The sequence below is a fragment of the Podarcis filfolensis genome (genome assembly GCF_964270895.1).
Source record: "Podarcis filfolensis genome assembly, chromosome: 3".
Classification (NCBI taxonomy): domain Eukaryota; kingdom Metazoa; phylum Chordata; class Lepidosauria; order Squamata; family Lacertidae; genus Podarcis; species Podarcis filfolensis.
Genome location: NC_139606.1, coordinates 84,711,397 through 84,738,947, shown reverse-complemented (window position 1 = coordinate 84,738,947; position 27,551 = coordinate 84,711,397). Strand labels below are relative to the sequence as shown.

The following is a 27,551-nucleotide window of genomic DNA, read 5'->3' as shown; positions in this document are numbered from 1 at the left end:
CTACTCGAATCCTCGCCCCCTTGCTTGAGTGAAGGCCTATGTGGCCATCCCGCGCCTGACTCAGGAGGGAGGTGGAGGAGGAGGAAAGCTGTGCGCATGTGCAGCCCACCTGTGCAACGTGGAGGGGGAAAATGCCTAAGAAGCAGGGAGAGCGCGTGGGCGTAGCTCAGGAGGTGAGGAGAGCGGCACGTTGCCCGGGCAACCAGGAGGAGAAGGGGGCTTTTTTTGGGGGGGGGAAGCACCTTACTGAGGGCGTGGCAAGGATCCGTGAAGGATGGCAGAGGGGATGGACGTGAATGGGGCGGGGCAGCGGGAGCGGGTTTTACAAATGGGTCAGCCTTGGGGGAGGGGAGATGCATATAGGATGGGAAGAGAAATTGGTGCTAGAATGGGGAGCGGTGGTGGCTAAGCGTGTTGCACGAACCTACCCCGTGGGGTTGTTGTGAGGATAAAATGGAAGAGGAGCACGCACACTGCGTTAAGGTCCTTGGATGTGTAGTCCCTAAGTAAGGAGTGGAGAGGGATGTCTGCAGAAAATAATTGTGGATATATTAGATTGCGCTGAATAGTTGACCAAAGCACGCCTCTTCAACCAATCACACTGTTGTAAGTGCCTGTGAGCATGCCCTAGCTCAGTGGTCAAGCTCTGTGTTACGACTTAAAGCTGAAGAGACAACATCGAAATGTAATAAGTAAGCAATAAGCAACGGACATAGATGGGTGTCTGTAGCAAACGCCTCTTTTAACTATGCTGTTGTACATTAGGTGTTTTATCTCTTAATCTTAGGACCTGATACATATCTGGTAGGGTCACCAGCTGCAAGAAAGGGCAGAGCTCTTGCATCTTTGAATAGTTGTGTAAAAGGGGAGAAAGGAATTGGTGTAAGCTTGTCATGTTATGTCTTAGCCTTAGCTTGCCTTCCAGGGTTAGTGAGGATCAAATGCCACAATGCACCATTTTTTACCTGCAGTTGAAATTTTACTATTATTTATTTATTTTCTTTAAGAACAAATCTCAAGGTGGTTTGCAACACATCAAAACAGCAAATAAAACAATCCAGAATAAAACGAATTCAAGCTTCAAGGAAAATATTCAGATCCTTCTCTAGGTGACATTTTGCTTTCCCCAGTCGCCACCCTGGCATCCAGAGATCTCCACATAGTCACAATTGGACACATGCCAGTTGCAAAATGCACCTGGCGCCTGGCTAATCCTAACACTGGTTGGTATGGCTAGAGCTTGAAAAGGTGTAGTGAGAATGTGGCAGGCAGAAAGTTAATTGGTACGGCCTTTACAGCCTATTATACTAATTAGCATCCTAAATTGGTTACTTGTTACACTTTTATGTTGCCCTTCTGTAGAAGCCCAGGGTGATGTAAATGGTTTTCTCACACCCTCGGCCATTTTATCCACATAAGAACTCTGTGAAATAGGCTCAGCCAAGATCACACAATGAGCTTCCTGTTTAAGTGAGGATTTGAAACCAGGTCTTCCCAGTCCTAGGCTGACAGTCTAATCACTGTACCACAGTGTCTCAAATGCAGGATCTTTAACACTTCTGCACCTTATTTATTCCTCGGCATAGCACTTCATGCACCTGATGCAGTCCACATAAAATCTTAGCCTTTGCTGTTTTTGCTGCAAATAATTTCTGGTTTTGGAACCTTAGTTCCAACATGCTGGAACTTTAATTCTGAATTACTGGCAAAAGGGGAGAATAATTTATTTGATAAACTCTTTCCCTCCCTCCCTCACCTGTTAGTGGGAGAAGAGTGAAGGAGAAACCTATAACTATCCTAGCTCGCTATCAGTGTCCTTGTATAAAATTCACCTTCTTTGGGAAAGGTGGTGGTATTAGTTGGAAGGTGCAACTGGAATACAGATCCCTAGCTTTTTCTAGCTGGCTTGGTACCATCTCTGAAGGTGCTTGCCATGCTAGCTGCCGTTCATATCTGCTCCGCCTTTGCAGTTGGCCTTGGAGGTGTTATGTCTTCACTTCTTACACATCCTTCCTATTCTGCTGTTTAGTCCCTTGGCTTTCAGTTCAATGTGCTTTCTGTGTAGTGAAATAATTTGGAGAGAATAAGGTGGAAAGTACTGCATATGACTGAGCCAAGGGTGGAGGAGAAATATTGAAATTTCCTAACATTTGTTGAGAAGAGCCATGGTCAATATCTGAATCAGTGCTTGGGTGACAAGGCACCTTGGTTTTTTCCCCAGTGTTACTAGGCATCCCTGTTCCCCCCCACCGCCGCCATGTTGCTTGGCTCAGTCACCATTCCCTCTCTTTCCTCCCTGCCCACCCCCTCCAACTCCAGCCTAAGAAGCCAGGATGAGAAATGACTTTTAGAATGTGTTGGTTCTGCCCTTTCAGTGTTTCCATCCCATCCCTTCCTCCCTTTTGCATACCGTACTCTCTCCAGAGTTGTTCACTGCTGTTGTTTCCCCATGTTGCAAAGTCTTCAACTCTGTCTCTGCAGTTATTTAGAGCTTATTAAAACTCCCCCTGTTCAGAGGCAATGATGTGTTGATTTAATCAAAAGTATCTGCTGATCTGAGCAGTGCAACAAAACGTTGGCAAATGGGAAATCCTGGGATATAGGACCTCAAGCTCCACTAATCTTAAGTGGCTCAGGCTGTTCTGCTGTACCTTCAGCGGCAAACACTTTCCTTCTTTGCAGGGAAATCTGCCAGAGGGCCCTGCTGTGAGCTGAATTGCTTCCTTCTTCAATGCATATTCTGCTTGTATCACCCAGAAACAATTGTTAAAATCTGAGTTTAATTCTAGTGTCAATGAGCACAAACTGGCTGGTAGAGTGGACTCTACTCTATAATAAACAATTTATTACATATCAAATACTGTTTGAAATATGGGCTCCTAATTGTTGCTCTGTGTAACCGCACAGAGCATGAATAGCCAAATCCCACTGAGTAGTCAGACACATAAACATGATAATGGTTCATGTCCACTATCATCTAACATGTGGCAGTATATACACAGAAGCCCCCAGTGGCACAATGGGCCACTGTTTCTGGCTGTGGGCAGGATTCCTGCATTGTAGGGGGTTGGACTAGATGGCCCTTGGTATCCCTTCCAACTCTACAATTCTATGGTATCTTAAATATCACAGTAATCCTTACAATCATCACCTCCACCAACCGTGCGCACTTGGTAGGTTGGTTGCTCTTGAGGTCAAGTGGCTATCAAAAATAAGATAAATTATTTCTACAAAGTTGGGGAACCCTCTGCATATGCAGAAGAATATAAGTTTGTAGATTAATGAAAATCTAACAACAGCCTGTTCAGGACCTGTGAGCTTCCGATATGTACAAAATGTTGAGATGTCAGTTTGGAGGGTGGGGGAAAAGGGAGTATTAGCCTGCTGAAGCCCCCCAAAGCTGCTAATACACATATCCCCTTGGGGAGGGCAAGGAACTCAAGAGGGTTGTGGTGATGCTGCTGTAGACATTCCTGGAGGAAACGGATTATCTTGACCCATTTCAATCTGGGTTCAGACCCTGGTTTGGAACTGAATCTGCCTTGGTCACCCTGGGGCCCTCTATTGGGAGAGGGATTCTGTTGCCCTTACTAGAGCTCTCATTGGCTTTTGGTACCATGGTATCCTCTTGAAATGGGTATTGGAGGCACTGTTCTGCATCTCATTCTCTTGGCATCTTTTATATTTCTAGTGCTCTGAGAAAGAGAGGAAAATCTTTCTCTGTCCATTTTCTGCACACCAGAATAAGAGGTATGCAGAGAAAGGTAATATGGAATTTTTTCCCCAGCAACAATTTATTCATAAAGGTATTCTCAGATAATTTAGAATAGCAGCATTCACCTGCTGTTTGAGGGCTTTAGCTCACTCTTTTAACACCAATAGATGGTGCATGTTTGCATTGACCCCAAAAAATCTAGATTGCACTAAGGTTTAGAGTTAACCTTTTCGTAACAGTTTAGGATTCCGAAGAGACACTGCACCTCATACTTGCAGATTAAAGGCGCATTGGGGTTAAAAATTACTGTGTTCTTAAAAGGCAGTCAAACAAAAATAAGTCTGTTGAAATAGGAAGTGACAGCATCATAAGCGAGTACTTAAAAATTAACGTGTATGGCCAGCCAAGAGCACCAGCCAGCAGGATTTTGAGGCTGCCGCATGTGGGCCATGTAAGCATTGTGACCAAAAATACATTATTGTATTAAGATTCACTAACAGGAACAGAGTGTGTAGTACTTTTCTGCTCTAGTTGGCTCTGGCTAGGGCTTCCTTGAAGACAGCACTCATTTCTGGGCGGATTGTTTCAATAAGAACAGACAACTGGAAGGTGGAGGGGGGATTCAGTACTTGAAACAGGACTCCTCTTCCTCCTTCTCCACTTGTCTTGGGGCAAAGACTTACCCCATTGTACTCCGGAGAGCACCATATTGCATACATTCCTCCAGCCTTTGACTCCCTTTGCCCTCGCAACTGTCAGTCATGTCAAGAGACTGGTGATTGGTTGAGGTACGTTGGCATTGTTCTTTGTGATCCAATGGCTCTCTTAATAGCCTTGATAGATGTTTACAGTAATGAAAATTCTACAAACCCCCAAGACAGCATGTTCCACTATCCTCAGCTGTGTTTTCAGTAGATCGTTTTTCCTTCCCTATTTAAGGAACCAGGCTAATTTAAATCTAGGCTGTTGCGAAAAAAGAACAATGGAGTAGCACTGACAAGTGTTGCAGCCAGATTTTCAAATACTTCTTGGAATTTTGCAGGTGGCTCTTTCACTCCGGCACATCTCTCATCCCAGTAGCAGAAACAAAAGCTATTTTTATGAGGCAACATGGTAGAATAGGAATAGGATGTCTTACTCAGGGAGACAAAGGCTATGTACACACCATATATTTAAAGCGCATCTCCCCTCCCCACCCCAAAAGAGAATCCTGGGAACCATAGTTTATCCTTCAGTTCCCAGCTGAGGGATATGTGCTTCAAATGTATGGTGTCTCCATAATTAAATGAACTGCCCAAGCAGCTAGCCCTGATGGTCTCCTTATCAATACAGTGGAACCTTGGTTCTCGAACGGCTTAGTTGACAAACAAATCGCAACCCGAACACCGCAAACCCGGAAGTAAATGCTTTGGTTTGCAAGCTTTTTTCAGAAGCCGAATGTCCGATGCAGCTGTCAGCTATTGTTTCCGGGGTGTCTGTGCCAATCGGAAGCCGTGCCTTGGCTTTCAAACTTTTCGGAAGTCGAACGGACTTCCAGAACGGGCTACGTTCAAGAACTAAGGTACCACCATACTGAAATGTGCCCTGAAGATGGAGAAATAAAAAGTGTGCCCATTTTGGATGCTGTTTTCTGACACTTATCTTTAGCCTCCTGTTATAATTCTTGAATCTTACAAATACTGCATGCATTGTGCAGGGGGAAAGCTGCTGACAGATTACATAGGACAAGTATCCCCATTAATCGATATTCTGTAAATACAGTTGATAACCTGCTGGGTCACTCAAACCAAAGGTCCATCTAGAAAACCACCCTGCTTCTCACAGTGGCCAACCTAGCTGTGTCCAGGAAGCCCACAAAACAAATTGAGAATGAAAACCCTCTGGCTGTGACTGGTTTTCGGTGGGCTGGTGCCTCTGATCCTGGAGATTCATGACAGCTGTTATGACAAATAGCCAGTGTTTATCAAACTGGATTTTTTTTCCTAAAAAGTTTGGTTCTCTAGTTTTTCTGCTTGGTTTTTTTTTTTCAAATACACTGTTTTATTCCTCTGATAGTTGCTTCACTGTTGCTGTTATAATATTGCTATATTGTTTATTATTTTTATTTTGTAGGTGATAAGTTGGAATGTTTTATAATGAAATTTTATCTTTTAATAAGTTTTGAGCCACCTTGCTAATATCGAAAGGCGGCTTACAAATACTGAAATAAATCTGCTTAGCAGGAAGATGATTCCATTTGTCTTTTTCTCACAAGCCACCCTCCCCCTTTTCGTTTGGCTCTGATCTGTTTAATGAGGGTCAGGAGGTGTAAAGCCTCATTATCTTACTCCATTGGATGTCAGTGTGTGTGTTATGTGGCTGAGTGCCAGGATCTTAATTAGGGAATTTACAAAGATAGAGACCGGATGCCACTTCTTCAAAACTGCTTGCAGCCTTCCAGCAAGGAGGAATGGGTTTGATTAACTCATTACAAAATTGGTTTATTTTGTTAAAAATAAAAATAAAAAGACCAGCAAATTCAGACCAGATCAAAACGCCAACCTTCTGTTTTTAAGGCACCCGGAGACAGTATAAATAAATATCAGTAATAAGCATCTGTGTCTCTTTGGATTGACATCTATTTCCCAACCCCAAGCCTCTGTGTTTTGGGAGGTCTCCAGAGTTCCCTCAAGTGAATCCAAATTTCAGAAGAAGTGGGCATTGTGCCTGATGGTGTACTTCCTACGAGGGGATGCCTCTGGCTTTGGCACTTTATGCAGATTGCTTGTCAAGTATGCAGGGGCTACCCATCCTCTCTTAAAGTGCATATTGTAGCATTGAACTGGGGAATGCAAGAGTGCATTGATTATGGGGGCAGTCCTTACTGTTTTGGAGTGGTGTTTGATATCAAATATGTCTTAGGAAACTCTGGGTATGGTTCAACTAATGAATCCTATGAGCATAACAGGGCTCCCCCCTCCCCTGGCACCCCCAAAATTGGCTGTGGGGTGTCAGGAGAACACTCTGAATAGCCTGCAGGGGGAGGAGAGAGGGGTTATTCCATCACGCCCTGTCGAACACTGTCCCATCAAAAGTCAAGGAAATAAGCAATTATCTGACTTTTAGAAGACATCTGAAAGCAGCCTTGTTCTGGGAATTTTTTAATGTTTGATGTTGTGTTGGAAGCTGCCCAGATTGGCTGGGCGAACCCAGTCAGATGGGTGGCATACTAATTAATTAATTGATTGATTGATTGATTATTAGGCAAGCTGAAATGCTTATCCTGATGGCACAATCAACATACCATGCCATTGGATTCCTTCTTGTGTCCCAGGCTTTGTGGGATTATAAGAATTTTTAGATTAGCTGCACACTTCATATGGCAATTGTGTCTGCTGCAGATGTATTGGTGTTATCCCAGTATTTCTTGCTGTGAACATGTTGTGAATGTTATTTTATTTAATAGTAATTGATTTTTCTTAAACCCACCTTTTAGAAAGATTGCCTTTTGAATGATAAACATGCATCCTTAAACAGTGGCACATGTTTATTGGAAGCCTGCAGTCCAGTCAGGGCTCCTGAGCATGTTTTTTTAATGGGTATTACAATACAATATAAGTTTATTGTTTTAGCCAAAGGCCATGACAAACCCGCAGCAACGTTACCAATAAAACAATACACACCATACATCCATAATAAGAGCCAACACCCATGATGTAAGAGAGGTTTCCAAAGACATCCACAAACTCAAATCCAGCTTGATTCCACATCAAACCACCAAATCACAACATTTTATACCAATTTTATCTAATCCCCTTTCCCTGTTTTTATTTGTTATTATTTTACCGTATTTATCGCTCAATAACACGCACCTGACCATAACACGCACATAGTTTTTAGAGGAGGAAAACAAGAAAAAAAAAATTCTGAATGAAACAGTGGATGTATCATTTTTGTGCTTCATGCTGTGGCCACAGACATGTGATTTGACGGTGAATTTGGGGTGACCCAATGCAAAGATCCTGAGGATCCATGCTTTGTAACCACGTTTTTGTACCATTGCAGCCCCAGGCAACAGTGGGTGCGTGATTTTTTTGGTGCAGGCTGTAGCCATGGACATGCTATGTGATCTGATGGTGAATTTGGGGTGACCCAATGCAAAGATCCTGAGGATCCATGTGGATCCGTGCTTTGTAACCACGTTTTTGCACCATTGCAGCCCTGTTTTTGCATCAGATCATTGCTATGTGATCTGATGGTGAATTTGGGGTGACCCAATGCAAAGATTCTGAGGATCCATGTGGATCCATGCTTTGTAACCACGTTTTAAGTGGGGAGGGAAGGAAAAACATAGAAGGGACAAGGAGCACGATAGGGGTGTGCGGAGAAGCAGCTGGCTAAGAATGCAGGAGAGGGGTTTTACCGGAGGGAGGAAAAGAAGGCAAAAGTTCCCCCCACCCACCCACCCAAGCCAGCCAGCGCTCTCTCTCTCTCTCTCTCTCTCTCTCTCTCCCCCCCTGCATGTTTTCCGGCTGCCTGGAATGCTTCCCTGGACGCAGCAGCCGCAGCACCGGAGCACGGAGAGGAATTAGAAGGAAGGACACTATCTTTTCCTTTCCCCTCTGCTTGCCAGGAGGGGAGGGGAGGGGATTTCCTGCTCTTCGTTTCGTTTGAGCAAACAGCAACCGAAACAGAACAGGGTGGGCAGTAAGACCCTGAGGCAGAATGCAGGAAAGCAGCAGCTTCCTCTTTTCAGGTTTCCCTCCTCCGGTGACGGCGCGATATGATTTTTGCCTGATTTTTGCCCCTGCACTCGGGACAGTCGGCTCCAGGGACCACACATTCACTCAATAACACGCACAGGCATTTCCCCTTACTTTTTAGGAGAAAAAATCTGCGTGTTATACAGGGAAATATACGGTATTATTTTTGCAGCCAGGGCACAGAGGGTGTTACTCGATGTCACTCAATGGAAACCAAACCACTTCTGCCAGGGTGTACCTGCTTGCTTGTGTGAACAAAGGTTTCAGAAAGCAATTTCTTGGGTCTGTATGGAAAGGCCCCATTGGGAAAGGGAGCAGCACAAAATCATCTGCATACATCGTGATTGAGACATTTCTGTTCCTAATTACTGGAGAGTGGAAAATTAGCATTGGCTAAATATGGCACCAAATAGCTAATATAAAAGTTGAAAAAAGTGGGAGCCAGAATGCAACCTTGCTTCACTCCTCATGACATTTTAAAAGCATGAGTCATACCACCATTTAAACCTACTCTGACCCTCATTAATGTGCTGCTGCATAGTTCTTGGATCAATAGCAGAACTCTGCAGTCAACTTTGGCAATTTGAAATTTCTCCCAATCTATTTCTGATAATAGAGTCAAATGTAGCAGAAAGATCAATAAAGGCCACATGAATATTATTCTTATTGTTCTTAGTATGTTTTCTAGATGACCTTTGGGTCCCTTCCAATTCTTAAAATTCTGTGATCCTTAAAATACAGTTCAGGGTAAAACACTGTGTCCTCCTCAGTGGTTTTTCAGGAGTAATGTTGTTACTTTGTAACCAGTCTGATAATTTTTGAAGGATATGCTGTGCATATAGCTTTGAGGAGATGTCTTAACAAGATGGTGGTTTTGTGGATAATTCCTATTGTTAAAAGTGAATAATGAAGAAGAGGCTGTAATGTGGTTGATAATATTTCCACCCTTTTTGTTCAAATAAGTATACTTACCCTTAGAAATTTCTACAGGACTCCCATGAAGGATATATAAATTACGTTGGGATACAAATTCTAACAATTTCAGGCCCTGTGCCTTATATTTATTGCCAAAGAATAATGAAGTCTAAGCCTAAAGATAGCAAGAGATCCTCTGCAGTAGCTCCAATTTGGGCATTAAAATCTCCACAAAGAAGTAAATGCTGTGAGGAATTTATGACTGATCTGTTCCAGCAGAGATGTTAAATCTGACCAAATTTTTGTGGTCAGTGACAGACTATTAGTAGGGGGGAGGTAGATGAAAAGAAAGGTTCCTGATTCAGTTTTGATTTGTATTGGCAAAATAGCATCATTTTGAATTCCAAAATCTGCTATCCAAACTTGCCCTGCCAATTCAAGTTATATAAAGGAACTTAAGCCCCCAAGTCATTGTCCCTTTTTAAATTTCTTAACAGCTGGCTGTCTAAAAGAGTTAAAACCCTGTAAGGGGGAGGGGGAGGGTTAAGTTCATGAGGTCAGGTCTCTTTCAAACCTATTATATCAAATTGCTGGGACATACAAATAATATCCTTCTCGGCCTTCTTATTTATCCCAACCCACCAGGTACCAGGAAAGAGTGTTAAGACCTTTTCTGGATGTTTTCTAATCAGTTATGGCATCTTAAAGGAGAGCTAAAGGCATCATAGCTTGCTTTTCTATAATTACCCCTAGGCCTGGTCTTATCTTGAACATTTGTTAATGGAGAATCCTTTTGATTTCTGGAAAATAGATTGCAAGCAGGGTATACAAGCAGGGTAGGAACTGTTATGTACTGAGTTGAATAGGATCAGAACACAAGTTAGCATAGAGTCATAGAATTGCAGAGTTGGAAGGGACTCAGAGGGTCTTCTAGTGCAACTCCCCATTTAATGCAGGAATCTCAACACACAGTCCTCCCCCCAATAATCTGTTTGCATCTCTCGCCCTGCTCCAAAATGGTGTTCATCTCCGATGCTTGGGGGAATCATCATGATGTCTACTTTCCATATCCTTCTCCTTTATGTCCCATTTAGGGACTAATGCTACAGTCCTCCACTCACTTACTTGGGAGACAGCCCTATGGAATGAATTCCTCTGAGTAGGTTTGCATAGGATAGTTTTGTTTGTGACCCATTCATTCTTTGGCTGAAGCTGCCAGGAAAAGAATATTGCAGGAAGAATGATCTATCGTGATCCCCTCCTTGCCCCTCCCGTTCCTCCACTCGTTTCTAGTCTGCCTTGTCTTTTCTAAGCATTCCTTACTGCGAGCAAATGCTTTCCATCTACGCCAGGGTTCAGGTGTTCAGCAGTTTCAAAGAGCACTCTGTGGAGAGCATCCTCTGGGGGATCTTGCAGAAGCCTTACTGTTTATCAAAGTCTGTGATTTTTGTACAGATATGAGATCCTTGGGAAGCTCCATCCTTAGCAACCCTGAGAATAAATGTTAATTCTTGCCCAAATGCTCCGATTACTCCAACCCTCCCTGTCCATTTCTATCTCTCCTGACTCTCCCACTGCCCCTTATCTACAGCAATACTACTGTAGTAAGAAATATGCCCCTGAATTGCCATGTATTCAGCATTCGGTCTCATGCACCTCTAAAGTGTGTATGGGCCTCTATTGGGCTTGCATCTGCCCATGTTCTTCTCTTCTGCACAAATATTCAGTTATGTCATCTGGACAGCTATCAAAGCTTTAATGCTGAAAAGTGGGCTGTCCCTGAGCTAACTTGCTCACCTCAGAAATCTCAAAATCCAAAATGGATCTGAAGTGCAGGATAAAATTTGCAATGGTGGTTCCCATTCTTTCTTTTTTTTGTCACAGCTCAAACAGTAAGGTGTTCTGTTTGCAGCTTCCATGGACTCTATAAGGCCTGTCATTAGAACAAGATCTGGGTGTGTGGAATTGGTAATGTGCTGGGATAAACTGAAGCTCAATTCTGACAAGATGGGAGATGCTGCTGATTGGTAGTATGACTTGTGGAATGTTGTACTCTCTCTTAAAGATCTGGTTTGCGAGTGGGTCATCTGCAAATTCTCCTAAGACAAAAAGATAGCTTACCCACAAATATTGACACTCTGGCAATGTCCTGTTTAGACTATTGCAATGCATTGTCTACGAGGCTACCCTTGAAGACCATTTGGAAACTGGAGGTTGTACAAAACAAATATGGTGGGTAGACTACCAATTTGGATCTTGTCAGTCTTAAAACAGATGGATTGGTTTCTGGTCCATTTCCAGGACACATTATTGTGCTAGACCAAGATGCCTCAAGTAGAGTCTCTTGCCTTATGAACCCTCCTGAATATTAATATTCTTCTCAGATGGGCCTTCTTTGGGTCTTACTGCCATTTGAAGAGAAGTAGGTGGTGGCTTGTGCTATAGCGTCTTTTCTGTTGTAATACCTTATCTTTGGAATGCTCTCCCTATATAGAGACTTGCCTGACACTGGTTTTGCTTTCTTTTTAGCACTAGGCAAATGCATTTTAATTTACTCCAGCTTCTTAGTGTGCCTTAGTCTCAACTGATGGTTTTATCTGGTTCACAACCACCCGCAGTTCTGTTTTCATTGTCTTTTTGTTGAAAGGTGTCATTTTTATTGATGGATGTTGTTTTAAATGACTGAATGAAAACTCTTGTGTGAGGTTCGCCTAAAAAGCACTATAGAAATGCTGAAATAAAGAGAGGTGCTTAACCTGTTCTTCTGCTTCTTTGCCAGGAGAGAGAGAGAGACAGCTTTGCTAGGAGGTGGGAGCTGCATCTTGTTTCTGTGTGAACCGTTTCTGATTTTGGCCAAAGACGGGGTACATATCCCAGGATGCATCTGCTCTCAAAATAGGCAAATGTGCAGAAGAGTGATTGAACACATTCAAGGAGGATAGACCAATTGAGATTATTAGCCATGTTGGCTTCATAGTTTCAGAGACTCTTTGGCACTCAGTACTAGTTGCTGGGACACGGGTGGCACTGTGGGTAAAACCTCAGTGCCTAGGACTTGCCGATCGTATGGTCGGCGGTTCGAATCCCCGCGGCGGGGTGAGCTCCCGTTGTTTGGTCCCAGCTCCTGCCCACCTAGCAATTCGAAAGCACCCCTAAGTGCAAGTAGATAAATAGGTACCGCTTTATAGCGGGAAGGTAAACGGCGTTTCCGTGTGCGGCGCTGGTGCTGGCTCACCAGTGCAGCTTCGTCACGCTGGCCACGTGACCCGGAGGTGTCTTCGGACGGCGCCGGCTCCCGGCCTCTTGAGTGAGATGAGCGCACAACCCTAGAGTCGGTCACGACTGGCCCGTACGGGCAGGGGTACCCTTACCTTTTACTAGTTGCTGGAAGGCAACAACAGGGAGGGAGCTACTACCCTCAAGCCCTGCTTGTGAGAGTCATATAGTATAGGATGCTGACCTACATGGACCATTGGTTTGACCCTACAGGGCTTTTCTAATGTTATCTGGGCAGGTGTGGGGAACCTTTGGCCCTCCAGATATTGTCTAACTACAACTCCCATCAGCTCCAGCAAACATGGCCAGTCACCAGGAATGATGTGAGATGTAGTTCAGCAACCCCTGGCAAGCCAAAGGTTTCCCATACCTGTTTTGGGGGCTGTGTTTTTAAGGTGCTTTTGCTGTAGACAGACTAATAATACACTGCACTTCAATTTTTCAAAGTTCTTCCCATCGATAATGTCAATAATCCTTATAACACATATGAAAGGCAGGCCAATATGATTTTCCTCATACCAGTCTGTTTCTACTGCCATAAATTGGTCCCTTGCATCCCAATTCCTTCCTTCTTCCCTCTGCCTTGCCCGAGGCTGGTGCTGCTTGCTTTCCTTGAGCAGAGTGTGAGGATTGCTAATTAGCCCAGAATTGAGCCATAAAGTGGCTAATCAGGGGATCAGTAGAATTGATTTCCCAGTGCAACTCTTCGAAGGGATGCCTTTCCCTCTTTTCCTGCCCTGGGATGAGCAACCAGAGCTTGGTGCAGGACTGGGAAATGTCTCCCCATCCTCTGTATTGAGCGCATCTCAGTGGGCTACTGGGAAGGACTGCTCCAGATGGGCACATGACCTCTCTTAGCCAGGCTTCCTACCATGCGCACTGGAAAGGGGTATTGGGAAGGGAGCATGTCTGATTGGCAAGCTAATGGGGAAACCATGTCAAGCATCAGTACAAGCTCTCCTTGCAATTCCCCTGTATGGGGAGGGGCCCATAGCTTGGAGAGCTGGCTTTGCATGCAGATCCTCTCCTGTTCAATCCCTGGCAACTCCAATTTAAAACATGTCAGGTTTCAGAGCTGGGAAAGACCTCGTTGCCTGAGACCTGGGGGAGCAGCTGCCATTCTGTGTAGACAGCACAGGCTTAGATGGGTCCCATGGTTTGACAGCATGAAAAGTTGCTTCCTATGTTCCACAAAGAGCACATTGTTTCTGCCAGATACTAATGGAATCTCTTTCCTGATGCTTTACCTATAGGGTGGCAAAACAGATTTCCCCTGGGCTCAGAATGAGATGCCGAGGGAGGGGGGAATTCCCCAAGGCACTTTTCCCTTAAGGGGCCTCCTTTGTTCAGACCTCATTCTTCCCATACTCCTCAGTCCTTCATCACCTGTTCCCTTGCACTTCAGCTGCTCCCTCTCCCTCTCTTGTCTCTCCACTTTACTGGAAAATAAATTAGCAGACTAATTAGATGACTATCTTAAGCAGCCAGCAGTTGCTTCCTGCCGCAACTCCAGCTGAATGCAAGATGATCACGGCAGTTAGAAGTATCCGCTTGGGACTCGGAATTGCCCAAGTTAATCTGCCTGCCTCACCTGGGGCAAGTCACTGGGCCACTTTCCATTTTCTGGAAGACATGGCTGCATTAAGATATAAATAGCCTCAAATGTGCCTTATTTCCTGGAGAAAATTCAAGGAGTTGTACATCTACATTCCAAAGGTTTGCTCCAGCTGCCTTTCCCCCCCTAAGTGTTGGCTATGAATGTTCATTTCCTCATCTTAAGCCAGTGGGAGTGATGTTAAATCTTAACATGGGAAGCAGCTCTTTAAGTAGCTCCTTCCTTGGTGGTTTTTAAGCAGAGGTTGGGTGGCCATCTGTCATGGATGCTTTAGCTGAGATTCCTGCATTGCAGGGGGTTGGACTAGATGACCCTGGGGGTCCCTTCCAACTCTACAATTCTATGATCTCCATGCAGGTGTGTGTGTGTGTGTGTGAGAGAGAGAGAGAGAGAGAGAGAGATTGCTTCTGAAGTGCAACGAGAGTACTTATTTTGCTAAAAAGAGATGAATTGAGAAGCAGACATTTGTGTCCCAATCTGTACAGGTGGCAAATGAATACTCGAAGCCCTGATTCTGCTCTAGTCACACACAACTCATGGTCCATGGAAAATAATGTTTATTTCTCCTCTGTGTCAAATGTGAGGCCAGCCTGGATGATCATCCCAATGCAGACCCAGATATGCACTGCCATCAGTTCTTGTTGTTTAGTCATTTAGTCGTGTCCGACTCTTTGTGACTCCATGGACCAGAGCATGCCAGGCACTCCTGTCTTCCACTGCCTCCCACATTTTGCTCAGACTCATGCTGGTAGCTTCGAGAACACTATCCAACCATCTCGTCCTCTGTCGTCCCCTACTCCTTGTGCCCTCAATCTTTCCCAACATCAGGATCTTTTCGAGGGAGTCTTCTCTTCTCATGAGGTGGCCACAGAATTGGAGCCGCAGCGCCATCAGTTCTGTCTTTGTGCAAACCTGCTTCTTTATGCCTTGTTCCCCATTGCTGGATTGGGATCTGTTCTTGCTAGACAAGGAATGGCATCTTCTGTTTTTCTTACAGAGCAATTATCAGTGTAATACAAAGCATCACTTACTGTAACTTTTTTTTAAGCTACAGATGACATTTTAATGCCAATCTCAGGTTCAGTTTTATTGGGAATCGGGCATCTTAAGTGATATTTCTACCTTTTGCGAACCTATCCCTTGATACTGCAATTCTTGGAATATTTTGCTAAGGGGGGGGCACCTTTAATATTTAGTATGAGAGCCACATGTTTCTTGCCCCTTTATGCCATATTGATCCCGGCCCTGGAGACCCACCATAAAGCAAGCTTACCCTGCTGTTCGGGTATCCTCTGCCTAAGTGTCTCTCTGCCACATTTGTAAAAGGAGGATTTTGCGGTCCCTGTTACTGGAGAGTAACCTCATGTGCCAGTTAGTGTCTTTAAAGCCCTGATCGGCAACCAACTTCATTGCAGGCCCATTTTCAGGAAGGGATGCTGAGTAGAGCTTCACCACCAGATTGCTGGCTGAGGTTCCCTTCAGATCTAATATAACCTATTTTAAAAGAGCTGCACAGGTTGCCAGTTCATTTCCAGGCCCAATTCAAGGAGCTTTCGTTATATTGGAAGCCCTGAACAACTCAGGCTCAAATACCTGAAAAGACTTCCTTCCCTACAGACCCTCTTGGGTGTCAAGATTGGCAGAGGGTGTCTACTTGGCACCCTCAGAAGCTCACTGTGGGTGGGTGTGGCAGCCCAGGAGAGGGCATTCTTCAGCAGCCCCTAAGATGGGGAATTTTCTCTTCCCACAAAGGTGTGTCCCACAAAGCACCTTCAAGATACAGCTTTTGGTGAATGCTGAAGGTGAACCTCTTTGCCCTGCTTTTGACACTTGAGATGTGTGTTTTTAAGGGGTGAGTAGCAACCAAGAGGCTTGCCTGTTGCTTTAACAGCCTGATAATACAATCTGCAGCGGTCTCTCCTGCTTCTTTCTGTTGGATGGTGGGACAGCTGAAACATTTTTCAAGTCTCCAGTCAAACCCAAGGTGGGCATTTTGAGCGGTTGGTGAAGAGTCTAGTCATTCATTCTTGGTGTTGTTTTATGTGTGTTTCAGATAGATACCCTGGAGGAGAAGCTGACCCAGTGCAGAGAGAACTTGGAAGAGTTGGATTTTAAGCTACGGAGAGAAGAACTGACTCCTGAGGGAAGGTACTAGTGGGAATTCAAAGAGCTCATTCATGCATCATGGAACTGCAAGTGTCTGTTGCTCATGCAAACCACTGGTGGGCGAAGTTTGCTGATTGCAAACAGCTCTGGACAGAGCAGAGATTTAATGAGATCCCCCAGCTACAGTTTGCTCTGAAAAGGAGACAATTTTGAACAAACTGAAGCCTGCCCTTTGCTGCTTTTTGTTTGTGGTGTAGCCTGTGCAGATGCACTCTGAGCTTCAATATGCTCTTAATTTATCACCTTTCCTTGATAAATTCTTTTTGGACCACCCAGAGAATCTTGGGCCAGAAGGAGGGGTATGGCAGCAAACAAGAGGAGGGACTGGCTAGTTTGGATGCTTATGAACAAATTGCTAAGAGGTTGGCTCCATTTCTTTCTGATCCTCAAAGCCCCCAATGCAATTTTGCCAGCCTTTTGTCTTCTACAGTAGCCATTCAACAGCTGCTTTAGAATTGGCTAGATTTCTCCCCACCCTGGCTGGTGTCTCTCTCTCTTCCTCCTTTGACGTACTTCTAAGAGTCCTTCTCTGCATGCCCTTCCCAACATGAACACATTCTGTGCTCCTCCCTTAACTCGCTCAGCAGTCTACTTTGGCTCTATTTTCACCCTGTCTTGTGCTTTACTCTCTGGGGGAAACAAACCCTATTAGGCCCCCTGCCTTCCCCAACTACACCACAGGGCTTGCTCGGAACCAGCAGCCAATTTGCTGGTGTCTCTTTATTTCTAGCCACACAGTGGCTGCTGCATGTCTTCTCCGCTGTTATTGGAACCGTACTGTTGCTGCAGGTGCTACTTTCAGGCAATTTGTTTTGTTCTTGTGCTTTAAACTATGGATTAATTAATCATGTTGTGCAGCTAACAATGCAAAGCTGTAGATTTGTTCCCCTTCTTAGAAGATGTGCTGTGGAAAAGCAGTGCAGCTGTTCACTAAGGGCTTCTACTAGATTCAGGCAAGATGACCTAATATGGGGAAACAGATGCGCTTATGTCCCTTGAACATTAAACCACATGCAAGACTCTGCAATTTTCTGCTCAGAAGTGGCAGATTGGAAACTTCATCTGGGATGAAGCAGTCAGGATTTCTGACTGAGATGAGTGGACTTGGAAAGAAAGGGCAATAATATTTCCTTGAGAGAGATCCTCCTCTGAGGATGTATTTATTTTCTAATGAGGAAATGTGTGTATTTAAGCACTCTTTTGGGAGGCAACCAGGAGTTGCATGCTGTTGAGTAGCTGGCATGGCATGGCAGCAAGTGGGGAGGCTAAATTCTGCATCCAGTGCAGAAATGCAGCTCTCTGTCCCTCCTCTGCCCAACTGTCAGCAGGCTAGTTACTTTTGTGGGGTTATTTACAAAAGGCTGATTTAAGCTCCCCCAGTTTGTTAGAGCCCTGTGGAAGGGAGCTGACTTGAGGATAACTCACAGGCAGCAGATAGGGTAAACCAGTATCTGCACTATACTGTAGATCAGTGTTTCTCAACCTTGGGTCCCCAGCTGTTGTTGGACTACAACTCCCATCATCCCTAGCTAGCAGAACCAGTGGTATCTATTCTACGGCAGATCTCTTTGTGATTTGTCACGGGTCGGCAAGGGTTTCCGCCTCTCAACAATTCAACAGTAGCAAAACCTAAAAAGCTTTCCCACTGGAATTTGATTGCTGAAAAACAACAATTGGAGAACAATCAGTAAGAAGGATTTATGAGCTTCCTTCTTTTACTGATCACAAATTCCTGATGTGACCAGGTGCTTAATGCCTAGCTGTCTAAGCTACCAGTGGCACATAAAGGTTCTAGCAGAAATAAAGTAGATCTCACAAGCCAGAAGTCTCCCCACCCCAGAATATACTTGAGACCTGCAGATGGGGAGATTCACATGATGTAAAACAAACAAAACAGGCTAGGCTAGAGCCCTCCTCCCTGCCATGTCAGTTTTTGCATGGAGAGCCAGTGTGGTGTAATGCTTAAGAGTGTTGGACTATGACCCGGGAGAGCAGGGTTTGAATCCCCAGTCAGCCCTCAACTCATTGGGTGACCCTGGGCCAGTCACCATCTCTTAGCCTAACCTATCTCACAGGGTTCTTGTGAGGATGAACTGGGGGGGGGGGAGGGGCATGCACACCACCTTGAGTTCCTTGGAATAAAAGGTGGAATGTAAATGTAATAAATGTAATAAAAATAATCATATGAGTGGTGCCCACCTGTAGTGATACAGTCCGGACACAGTTTGTGATAACTACAGAGGCCTTAAAGTCTAGGTGCCAGAGTACCTTCTCAGCCAGCCGTTGGGAAGATTTTATTTCACTGCACAACTTTCAGATTATCTAATAATCATTCTCACATATTTGCAGAAAGTCACTGGAAAGAGAGAGAAATCTGCTAGCAACCAAAGCTGAAAATTATGGTAAGGAATGAGTAACTTTAGAAATTGCTTTCCCCAAAGACATACCATTAATTCACAGGCTCACGAGAGGGAGGAGCTGTGAAACTAAAGTAATTCATTCAACTGCCCATACGCTCATGGAAAACTGTTTTTTAATGCGGAGATCATAAATGCCTTCTGAAACAGAGTTCAAGCACTCCTTGCCAGAATTTATGTATTAGAATTCTGCAGTAAAACCACTAATTTTTGCAAGAATATACATTTCCATTTAAACAGTGTAAATTAAGGATGTTGACTATTTCAGCTTGAAAAGGTAAAATGAGAGCAGAAAAGCAATGGGTAAATAAAAACAGGGCAAGTGGATCATAAAACAGGTTGCGTTTCAATTTTTAGAATTTGCTGAAAGTATCACACACAAATACACTTAAAAATCTGCATCATTCAAAGAGAGAGTTTCCCTGAAATGGAGCCTTATAAAGCCAAGGTTATTAATTAACCCTCTTTCAGACACAGTAAGGCCAAATCCTACACATCCTGAAAGAAATCCTGCTTTTTACTAATAGGAATGCAAAACAATTTGTCAGATCGCGACATTTCTCTTGTTCATTGAGAGAGCCGATAGCTTCGTTAACCATTTTGCTGGCTTGGCTGATATATGATGTAATTCTCCAGGCCTTGATTTGTTTGGTGTACAAAAGAGGAAGCAATTTTGCAATTGATAGACTTCCAAGTTCTGGGTGCCCCCTGGTGAGAAAATAAAAGTTGCTTGCACTCCCATTAAATACGTTCTGCATCAAATGCAGAGTAGCCTCTAGATAAGAAGATGGCCCTTAAGGATTCGCTTTTGTGGGGTCTCTGAAGAAAGGTGGGAATGTACATGCACCAGAAATAATGGGGGGGACAGGGATGGGGCAGGGGGGAAGAGTTTGGATAAAGCCTTTGGTCAAGGAGGCTCTGGCCATTTAGCAGCACAGTGACTGTTCATTTCAGACTGTGGTTGTAAACCCTGCCTCATGTAGGCCCATGGTCCAGCATCTTGGGGCAAAAAGGAAATGACATGGATAGCTGCAAGGAAAGGCAAGGGCAAAGTTAACAGTCTAATTGTGAGAAACAAAGATTGCCATCCCCACTTAAAAGCCCTGGCACCAAGGAATATGGTTATTGGTTGCTGGGGAAAGGAACCAAAGTATCTTCCTTCCCTTATTTGCCCCCGCAGCAGGAAAACTCAATTCCCTGAACACCCAGTCCTTAGTATTCCATGATTACATTTCCTCAAGTAGTGCATACATCGTACTTGAAATTGCTGCATGTATGATATCATGGCAACAGCAAGTGGTTATTGGCCATATCAGCACTGGGGCTGAGTGACATACTTCCTTCCTATACTTTTTTTCCCCAATGTGATTTTTTAAAATGTCTTGCTTCTTGGCTAGAGATGGAGGGTTTCAGACTGTACTTCTAGTGCCTTTTAAAATACAAGAAAGCAAAACCCTAGTACGGCAACCTCCTTCGCACTTCTGCTACACCATGTTGCAAACTTTGTTCTGAGTCGTCTCAAAGGAAGGGTGCAGAGAGGGAGCCCTCCTTGCAGCAAGACTACTGCTTCCCTTCCATTAGTCCGTGCTACTGTGGCTGAGAGCTACTTCAAAGCTCACTCTCTCTGCTTGTGGTCAGGAAAGCCCCTGACAATTGCTTCATTAGCCCACTATCTATCCTTAGCTCTTTAGGTTGTGCTGCCCCCTGCTGGCTTGTTGTAAATCTCATTTGCTCCAGAGATCTCGCCCACCCTCTGGATTTGAAAATAACCTCAGGACCAGGTCTATCAGAAAGCCACTTCACACATTGCACTGCACAAAGTTGTACATCTAAAGGTTGAAATGGGCATGCATGCACATGGTAGCATGCAAGTAAACTTTTTAAGGGAGCTGTACTTGGCTGCAGTTATTCCCTTTTTATATTTTAATGGAAACCTTATAAACAGGTGAAATGGGTCTGTGGTGTTAGAAAGGACGCAATGAGATCATGTGGCCCAGCTTCCAGGACCAAGTTGTTCCACTATTATCCATGATAGATTCCTGAGAGACTCTTAGAAAACCTCAGAGGAAAGACATTTCACCACCTCCCTGCCACAGAACACAACTGGAAAATTCCTCCCAATGTCTGATCTAAAATATTTCTCTGCCTTCCTGATGTAGTTGATCCTGTTTCTAAATAGCCAGCATGCACGATCGGTCAGTGAAGGGAGCAGTGCCCTATAAGAGCACCATAGCTGCAGTGAGAACTAACCTCCAGTCAAGGGCTGAAGACCTTTCCGCCCCATTTTAATGCAATGGGCTCATCTCAGTTAAAGCTGTCTCCCTGGGGAGCTAGCAAATACAAAGGGACATCCGCCTGAGCTGTCGTATTAACACCTGAAACTTCCCATTAAAATTATACTCCTCTGGCAGTCGCACGCCGAGCTGCGCTCTGACCTCTGCCGCCACTGCAGTCAGCGACAATGATTCTGTTGTCAAATAAGCAGGCGCTATGGTCTAACCTCTTGCAGAAATTACAAAAGCGCCGAAATTGCCTCTGAAGAGGCTTGATTGCTGTGTAGCAGCCCAAGGTTGGTGTAGCAAGGCAGCTGCGGCACAGCTATTGAGTAGGCTCTCAATTAAACTGGAGCTAGCTTTCTTTATGTTACAACTCACACCCCACCTTTCCTCCAAGGAATTTAGGGCAGAATACTTCATCCTCACAACCACCCCATGAGGCAGTGCTAGGCTGAGATGCCCTACATTGCCTGGGCCCTCAGGTCCAGGGAATGGCTAAGATGGGAACAGTTGCATAGAAGCTGGCAAGCAACATAAATTCCCCTGGAACCCTCCGCCTTCTTTAGCCAAACAGCTGGGGCCACAGATGGGCAAAGCCAGAGACAAAACTGGGAGAAGCAATGAATGCAACTCCTACCTTTGCACAGTAGGCTACATTCTAGCCACACAAAATTCACACCACACACATCGCCATCCAGGCAGTAAGGCAGCTCAAAACAGCATTCCAGCTAAGACACTGGAGCAGGATCAGCGAGAGGCAGTCTGACTAGAGCCACATCAAGAGGGTTGCATCCAGTCCCTCAGACCGCAGTTTCTCATCCCATAATTCAAACTAGTCATATAGTTAGGCAGAGAGGCACTTTCCTGCCTCAACTAGTAATTCCTTTTGAAGCAGCAGGTTTCCACTGGCTCAATATGTTCAATGACACAGAGGTGGATTGAAGTACAATGTTTGTACGTGTCAGTAAAGCCAGCTCATATGTCGCCATGTAATTGTTTTAGGACTACATAGCAAGCAGCATTTTGAGTTACACAGAGCTCTTCTGCAAGCAGGTTTATGAAAACTAGGCTTAAAACTCAAGGCTTCATAAGAACCTTAAGCAGGACTCTAAAAAGATTTGTGGACCTCCTTTAAGAACCTTGAGTAGGAATATAAAGATTTGTGAATATCCTTTAAGCTCCTTATCCTACCTCCTAAGCAGCTGGACTAAGAAAAATCTACATTTCAACCATCTGGGATCTGAATTCAATGAGCATGCTGCTGAGACGTAACTTTTATTCTCACAAACCAAAGCAATCCCGCCATCATAATTCCTTTTGCAATCATTCTATGGGTTAAATGAGAGCACCACATTTGGTGGTTGTGCAAGAACTGCTTTCCTTTTTCTGCTCTCCAGTTATCCGTAACAGGATTAAGCTGAAGCCACAGGCTGATTGCGAAAGTCAGGTTGATGCAGCAGGTTGAGGGATATTTTATACACCTTGAGTTTCCCCCTCTAAAAGAGAGATTATTTTATTCAACCTTTGCAAAATTTACGAAAACTTCAGGCAGAGATAAAATGAAAGCTCAGACAGTGCTTTATAACAAGGCCTCTAGACTCTGCCATGCCCCTCCATCCAGGCTTCTTGTTCTTCTATGTCAGGCCCTGTAATACACTGCTTCTGTTTGTAAGAGTTATCCACCTGCAAGTAAGGCATGCAGCTGAGAGAGGGAGAGCACATCTACCTATAATGGAGAAACGCAACCACATTCTAATATATATATATATAAATGTTTAAGGCAATAGCTTAAAGAACATGAGAAGCCTTAAACACTGCCAGTTCCACAGCAGTAGAGGCACTAAAAGAAATGAAACAGGCCTGTCTTAGATGAGTGGTTGTCTGGGAGAGGTCTAAAATCCAGTTTTTATCAGGCTCACTAATATGGCAAGACACTGGAGCAAGAAAACTTGATTTCCCCCAAATGGAGGTTGTGGGTGATTTTGAGACGAAAGTAGCACCTGTGTTTTTCTCTTTTCAGAGAAAGAACTGAAAGCGCTTCGCCATGAAAACCGCAAGAATGCAGCCCTCTCAGTGGCCCTCGTGCTGCTGCTTGTCGTTATTTACACTTGCTGGACGATGTAGCAGATTCTGCAGAGATCCCCTCATGACGTGACTGTGATAACCTCTTCTTTCCCTCACCAGACTGTCTCGAGGGCGTGATCGGCTTTCCAAGCCAGTGCTCTCAAGACACCTCCAAATCATAATGGCCTCGGCAGTCCCTGCTGTTGAAGTATGAGGAAAATTTTGGAGAAGAGGCTGAAGTATGGTGGGGGCCGTCCCGTTATTCTGTGGTGAATAATCAGTAATGCTGCCATTTCCTGTTTTTAAGAAGCCACCTGTGTGTAATCAGTCCCTCAGATTGTTTCAGTAGCTCAAGCATTTTGAAAATGAAACTTTTGCCACTGCAAAGCTTTTCTCCCATTCCCCCCATTCAATAGACACCAAGCCTCTCCCTCTCGTCCTATTTCCATGGTCCTCAACGCCTTCCTTTCCCACTGAGCAGCATAGGTGGAGCATCTGGTAATAGTACAGGGCAGAAGAATTTCCTGGAGTTGGCAAAGGGCAAATAAAACTAATTCCACAATTTGAATAAATACCATCCTCCTGCTTGGAAGAGGATCTATCTTCTGCCTCTTTGCTGTGACTAGGAAATAATTGCACCAAGAATGAAGGCTGTGTTGGTTTTTATGTTTATAATAATGGGACTCGTGGAATGGCCCATCTTCCACTGATCAAAATGAGCTTGATAATAAATCCTGATGATGTCTGTATGTTGGGCACACGTTGCCAGGCGGAGCTGAAAAGAGCTACAGTCTCATGGAAACCAACAGCGTATTGTCCATGGCTTATGTTAAGCTGTATTAATACTCAGAGTCTCTCTCTTACTATTTTTTTACGAAGTGTTCAAGCCAGAGCAGTTTTACCCTCCCTTTCTTAGGCCACTTTGTATACACAGCAGAGCTCTGGGAAATTCATCTAAGCCAAGAACACAGCACATTTCTGAATTATAAGGATTGTATTGGTGATGCACAGACAAAAAGGGAAGAGGAACAAACACAAATGGTATACAGCTTCACAGAACACATTGTGTAAACATTCCTTTCAGCAAGACATTTTTGACCACCTTCCCCCATGGGCTGGTATGAGAACAGGCAACAACAGCAGGTTGCATTATCCAGGCCCAGTCTTTCTAATGGCCTTCCATGATCCGAACTTACCAAGAGTCCATTCCCCAATACTGGAATTAAGCTGTTATAATGTTCATTAGTGTCAGGCATGCAGCCTTTAACAGATCTTGGCTCCCCAGCTAGTGTACTTCGCAGTGGAAGAATCTTGACCCCACAAGAGGCCATTAGATCTTTTACTAACACCATTTACTAGCCCTACGACAACAGAAATTAGCTGTAACGCAGGTGAATTAAGTGAGGATAGACGTTTCTGAAATCATTCTACCCCAGTATTCATACATCCCCTACCAATTGCCCTCAAATAATATAGACTAACATCAGAGGAAGTCAGAACTTATAATAAAATCTTTCTGAAATATTCTATGCCAGCAGGCAAGGAGGTTCTGAGCTAGAATACCCACTGTTAATTACATGTCTCATTAGTCTCATCTGCTGTGTCATATTAGGCGCAGGGGAGAAGGCAGCTCAAAACACACCATGCTGTTCTACAAAACAAGTACTTTCAGAAACCAACGCCATGAAGTTCAAATTAGAGGAGTCCGAGGTTATTTATTCACCTTTGTCCCTTCCCACTTGAAACAAAATGGGTCAAGCACTGCCCTACGCTCTACCCAGAGGATGATCCCGTACGTATCAGGAAGGCAATTTTGATTTGAAATTTGCCCTTTTCCTGCCACAATTGCCCTGAAAAAGCAGAACCTTGGTGTTGGCAAAAACCCCTCGGCCCCAGCTGATGTCCCTCCAGTATATGTAGTGGCCGCCTCCTCATGCCTGATCAACAGAGACTTCAACAGTTTGCAACTCCTGTTGCCGTATGCCGGTAAAGGAACCTCGAAACAAGTTCCAGTGGTGCAAAGCCTTGATCAAGCTAGACAACTGCTTAAGCTACTGCTATAAAGCATGAATGTATGTGAACCTTGTGACTGAAGAACAGCAGGCTTGAAGGCCATGCCTAATAAAAGCACAAAAACGGTCACAAGATTTAGGTTCTGCTTATAAGGAGGTTTATAAAGGGTTGTGTGGAGTGGCGGTGCCTTGCCTAGTACCTCCTCACAGCGGACTTGGGTATCCCCCGTTAATGTCCTGTTCTGGGTGCTTTGCTATGAGGGCAGAGACTCGGATGATGCCTTCAATTGCAGGAAGCTTCGCAGATTTCTTAAGGCACAATCTAGGCTACCCCTTAAGTCGACGCTGTCCCTTCTTGCCAACATGTGCAAATAATTCCATGCCTTCACTGCCTCCAGAGTCTTTTGCGGTATATTAATGACTGGCTGCCATTAGAAAACGCAGCAAAGGTTTTCCTTCCATCTCAAGCAAAGTCGCAACACGGGGAAGCACCATCATGACCCTTCAAGCTGGTCTTTTGTTCTCAGCACACAAGAGCTTAAGTGCCAAAATACAGGCCAGAAAAGCAAAGGTTATTTTTCATCGTCATTGCAGGAAAGGAAGAGAAAGAAGATTCTCTGTGCCTTCATTACAGATGGAATTTTTGATCTAAATGTAAAAATGATTTCTGGTGCTTATTTTAATAATTAAAAAGGCCAAGGGAAAGTGACCTATTTAGAAGAGGGCTGGTTGTTACCCTGGAAAGATCAAGCCCAGATGGTTCAACCAAACCACATGCTCTTGGAGGCCACCAATCCTCTAAATTCCAAATCTTCCCAACTCGCTGAACTCAGTGAAAAACACTAGGCATGCCTCAAGGATTTCAAAATGGAACTGCTTGGGGTGACCCATTTGCATTACTGAAAGTGGAGAGTGGGAAAACGCAACAAACTTACTTTGCATAGAAGCATGAAATCCAGCTTTCAACATAGTCACAAGTCACTGTCGGCAGTAACTACCCCTGAACCATTACAATCAATACCTCCCCATTTGCTCAGTTTTTGCCCCTCGAGCATCCAGAACTCCCTAGGCATGAGCCACAAGCCCAAGGAAGTAAGTGCTGCAGGAGCCAAACTTCCCAGTGAATTCACACTAGGCTCCTAAAGCAGAGAGGCACCATAAAGGACAAACTGAGGCCTTTAAAAACCCGCTCTTCCCTCCAGCTACATTGTCTCCCACTCTTACAAGCACGACCGAGGAGCTGTGCGCATCCTCTTGCTCGCTGTGCCATCTGCTACGTGGAGGCCAGGTGGTCGTCGCACAGGTGGGGAAAGCCCTAGAAAGAGATGGTGGGGATCAATCCGGAAGAATGTCCTCTGCTCCAGGAATCTTACCTCTGTGGTACTTGCAGGATAAACTGCCCGGAGCAGATATTTATGTACAGAGTTAGTTTGCAGTCGGAAGCCATTTCCCATTCGTTTTGCACTGATTCCCCTACCACCCGACCAGGCTTCCTTGACCATAATTTTCCTCCATGGCTCACTGCAAGCAGCTGGAAGAAACTTGATTCTAATCAGCTGCTGAAGATTCCAACCCAGGCTCATTTCCTGTCCCCCAGGACCGCGTGAGGAGCTGGTCGTAGGGCGAGTGGAGTCTGATGAAGGATAAGACAGCGTCTTTGGATAGCTTCTCAGAATTGTCCCTTTTTTGAGAGTCGTGCACTCTGACGCCTTCCCCCCACTCCCAGAAGAGGCGACTGAAGTAGCAAATTCTGTGGACAAAGACGACAGAAATCAGCACAGGGAGTTGGACCCAGGCAGTTGCAAACAGTTGCGTATATAAGGCCCTCAGTTCTGTTAGTTAAAAGAGCCCTGGATTCCAGGCAAGGACCTCTGTTTGTATCTCTGGAATGGCAGCAAGCTGAGACACAGAATTACCAGGTTAACTGATCTGGACTTAAAATAAGGCAGTGCTTTCAAAGGCTCCTTTTAAAGGAATGTAGCAAAGGGCATTAAAAAGAAAACCAGAAGGATCTCCAATAAACCCAGATTATGTACTGAATAATCTCCAGGGATTTTTCAGACTGACCGCATAGCAAAAGAGCTCAAATGCTGTGCACAGCTTTATACAAATTAGCACATAATTTCTAGTTGTTACATTCTTTTGCAAAATTTCCTATATTTGGGTCTCTAAGCACTGTGCCTTTGCTACAACTGAGGGTTAAGTATGGGTGAAGAAAAAGGGAGAAAGCAGTAAAATAACTGTTCATCTGAACTGTAGCTCTTTCCTCCCTCCCTATGTGTGTGCGTTTGTGTGTCTGACCATACATACGGTAAGCCCAGTGTAGAAGAATTCGCTTCACCTTCAATGGCAA

At 44.5% G+C, this 27,551-nt stretch overlaps 2 protein-coding genes across 3 annotated transcripts in view; one reads left to right on the top strand and one right to left on the bottom strand.

Moving 5' to 3' along the window:
- Nucleotides 1-47: 47 nt before the first annotated feature.
- On the top strand, nucleotides 48-25,331 carry CCDC167 (coiled-coil domain containing 167). 2 transcript variants are annotated; one of them, XM_083604648.1, is made up of 5 exons: nucleotides 98-173; nucleotides 5,146-5,276; nucleotides 16,317-16,411; nucleotides 18,779-18,831; nucleotides 23,143-25,331. In XM_083604648.1, exons 2-5 carry the CDS (start codon nucleotides 5,160-5,162, stop codon nucleotides 23,244-23,246), a joined length of 369 nt encoding a protein of 122 aa, XP_083460774.1. In that variant the 5' UTR covers nucleotides 98-173; nucleotides 5,146-5,159; the 3' UTR covers nucleotides 23,247-25,331. The 2 variants fall into 2 exon arrangements, with proteins under 2 accessions (XP_083460775.1, XP_083460774.1); XM_083604649.1 differs by lacking the exon at nucleotides 5,146-5,276 and having other exon boundaries at nucleotides 48-173.
- CMTR1 (cap methyltransferase 1) overlaps nucleotides 24,162-27,551 on the bottom strand; it is a 36,933-nt gene continuing 33,543 nt past the window's right edge. Inside the window, exon 24 of the mRNA XM_083604487.1 lies at nucleotides 24,162-26,948. Within this exon, the coding sequence (XP_083460613.1) occupies nucleotides 26,747-26,948 (202 nt within the window). The 3' untranslated portion in view covers nucleotides 24,162-26,746. The remainder of the gene's footprint in view (nucleotides 26,949-27,551) is intronic.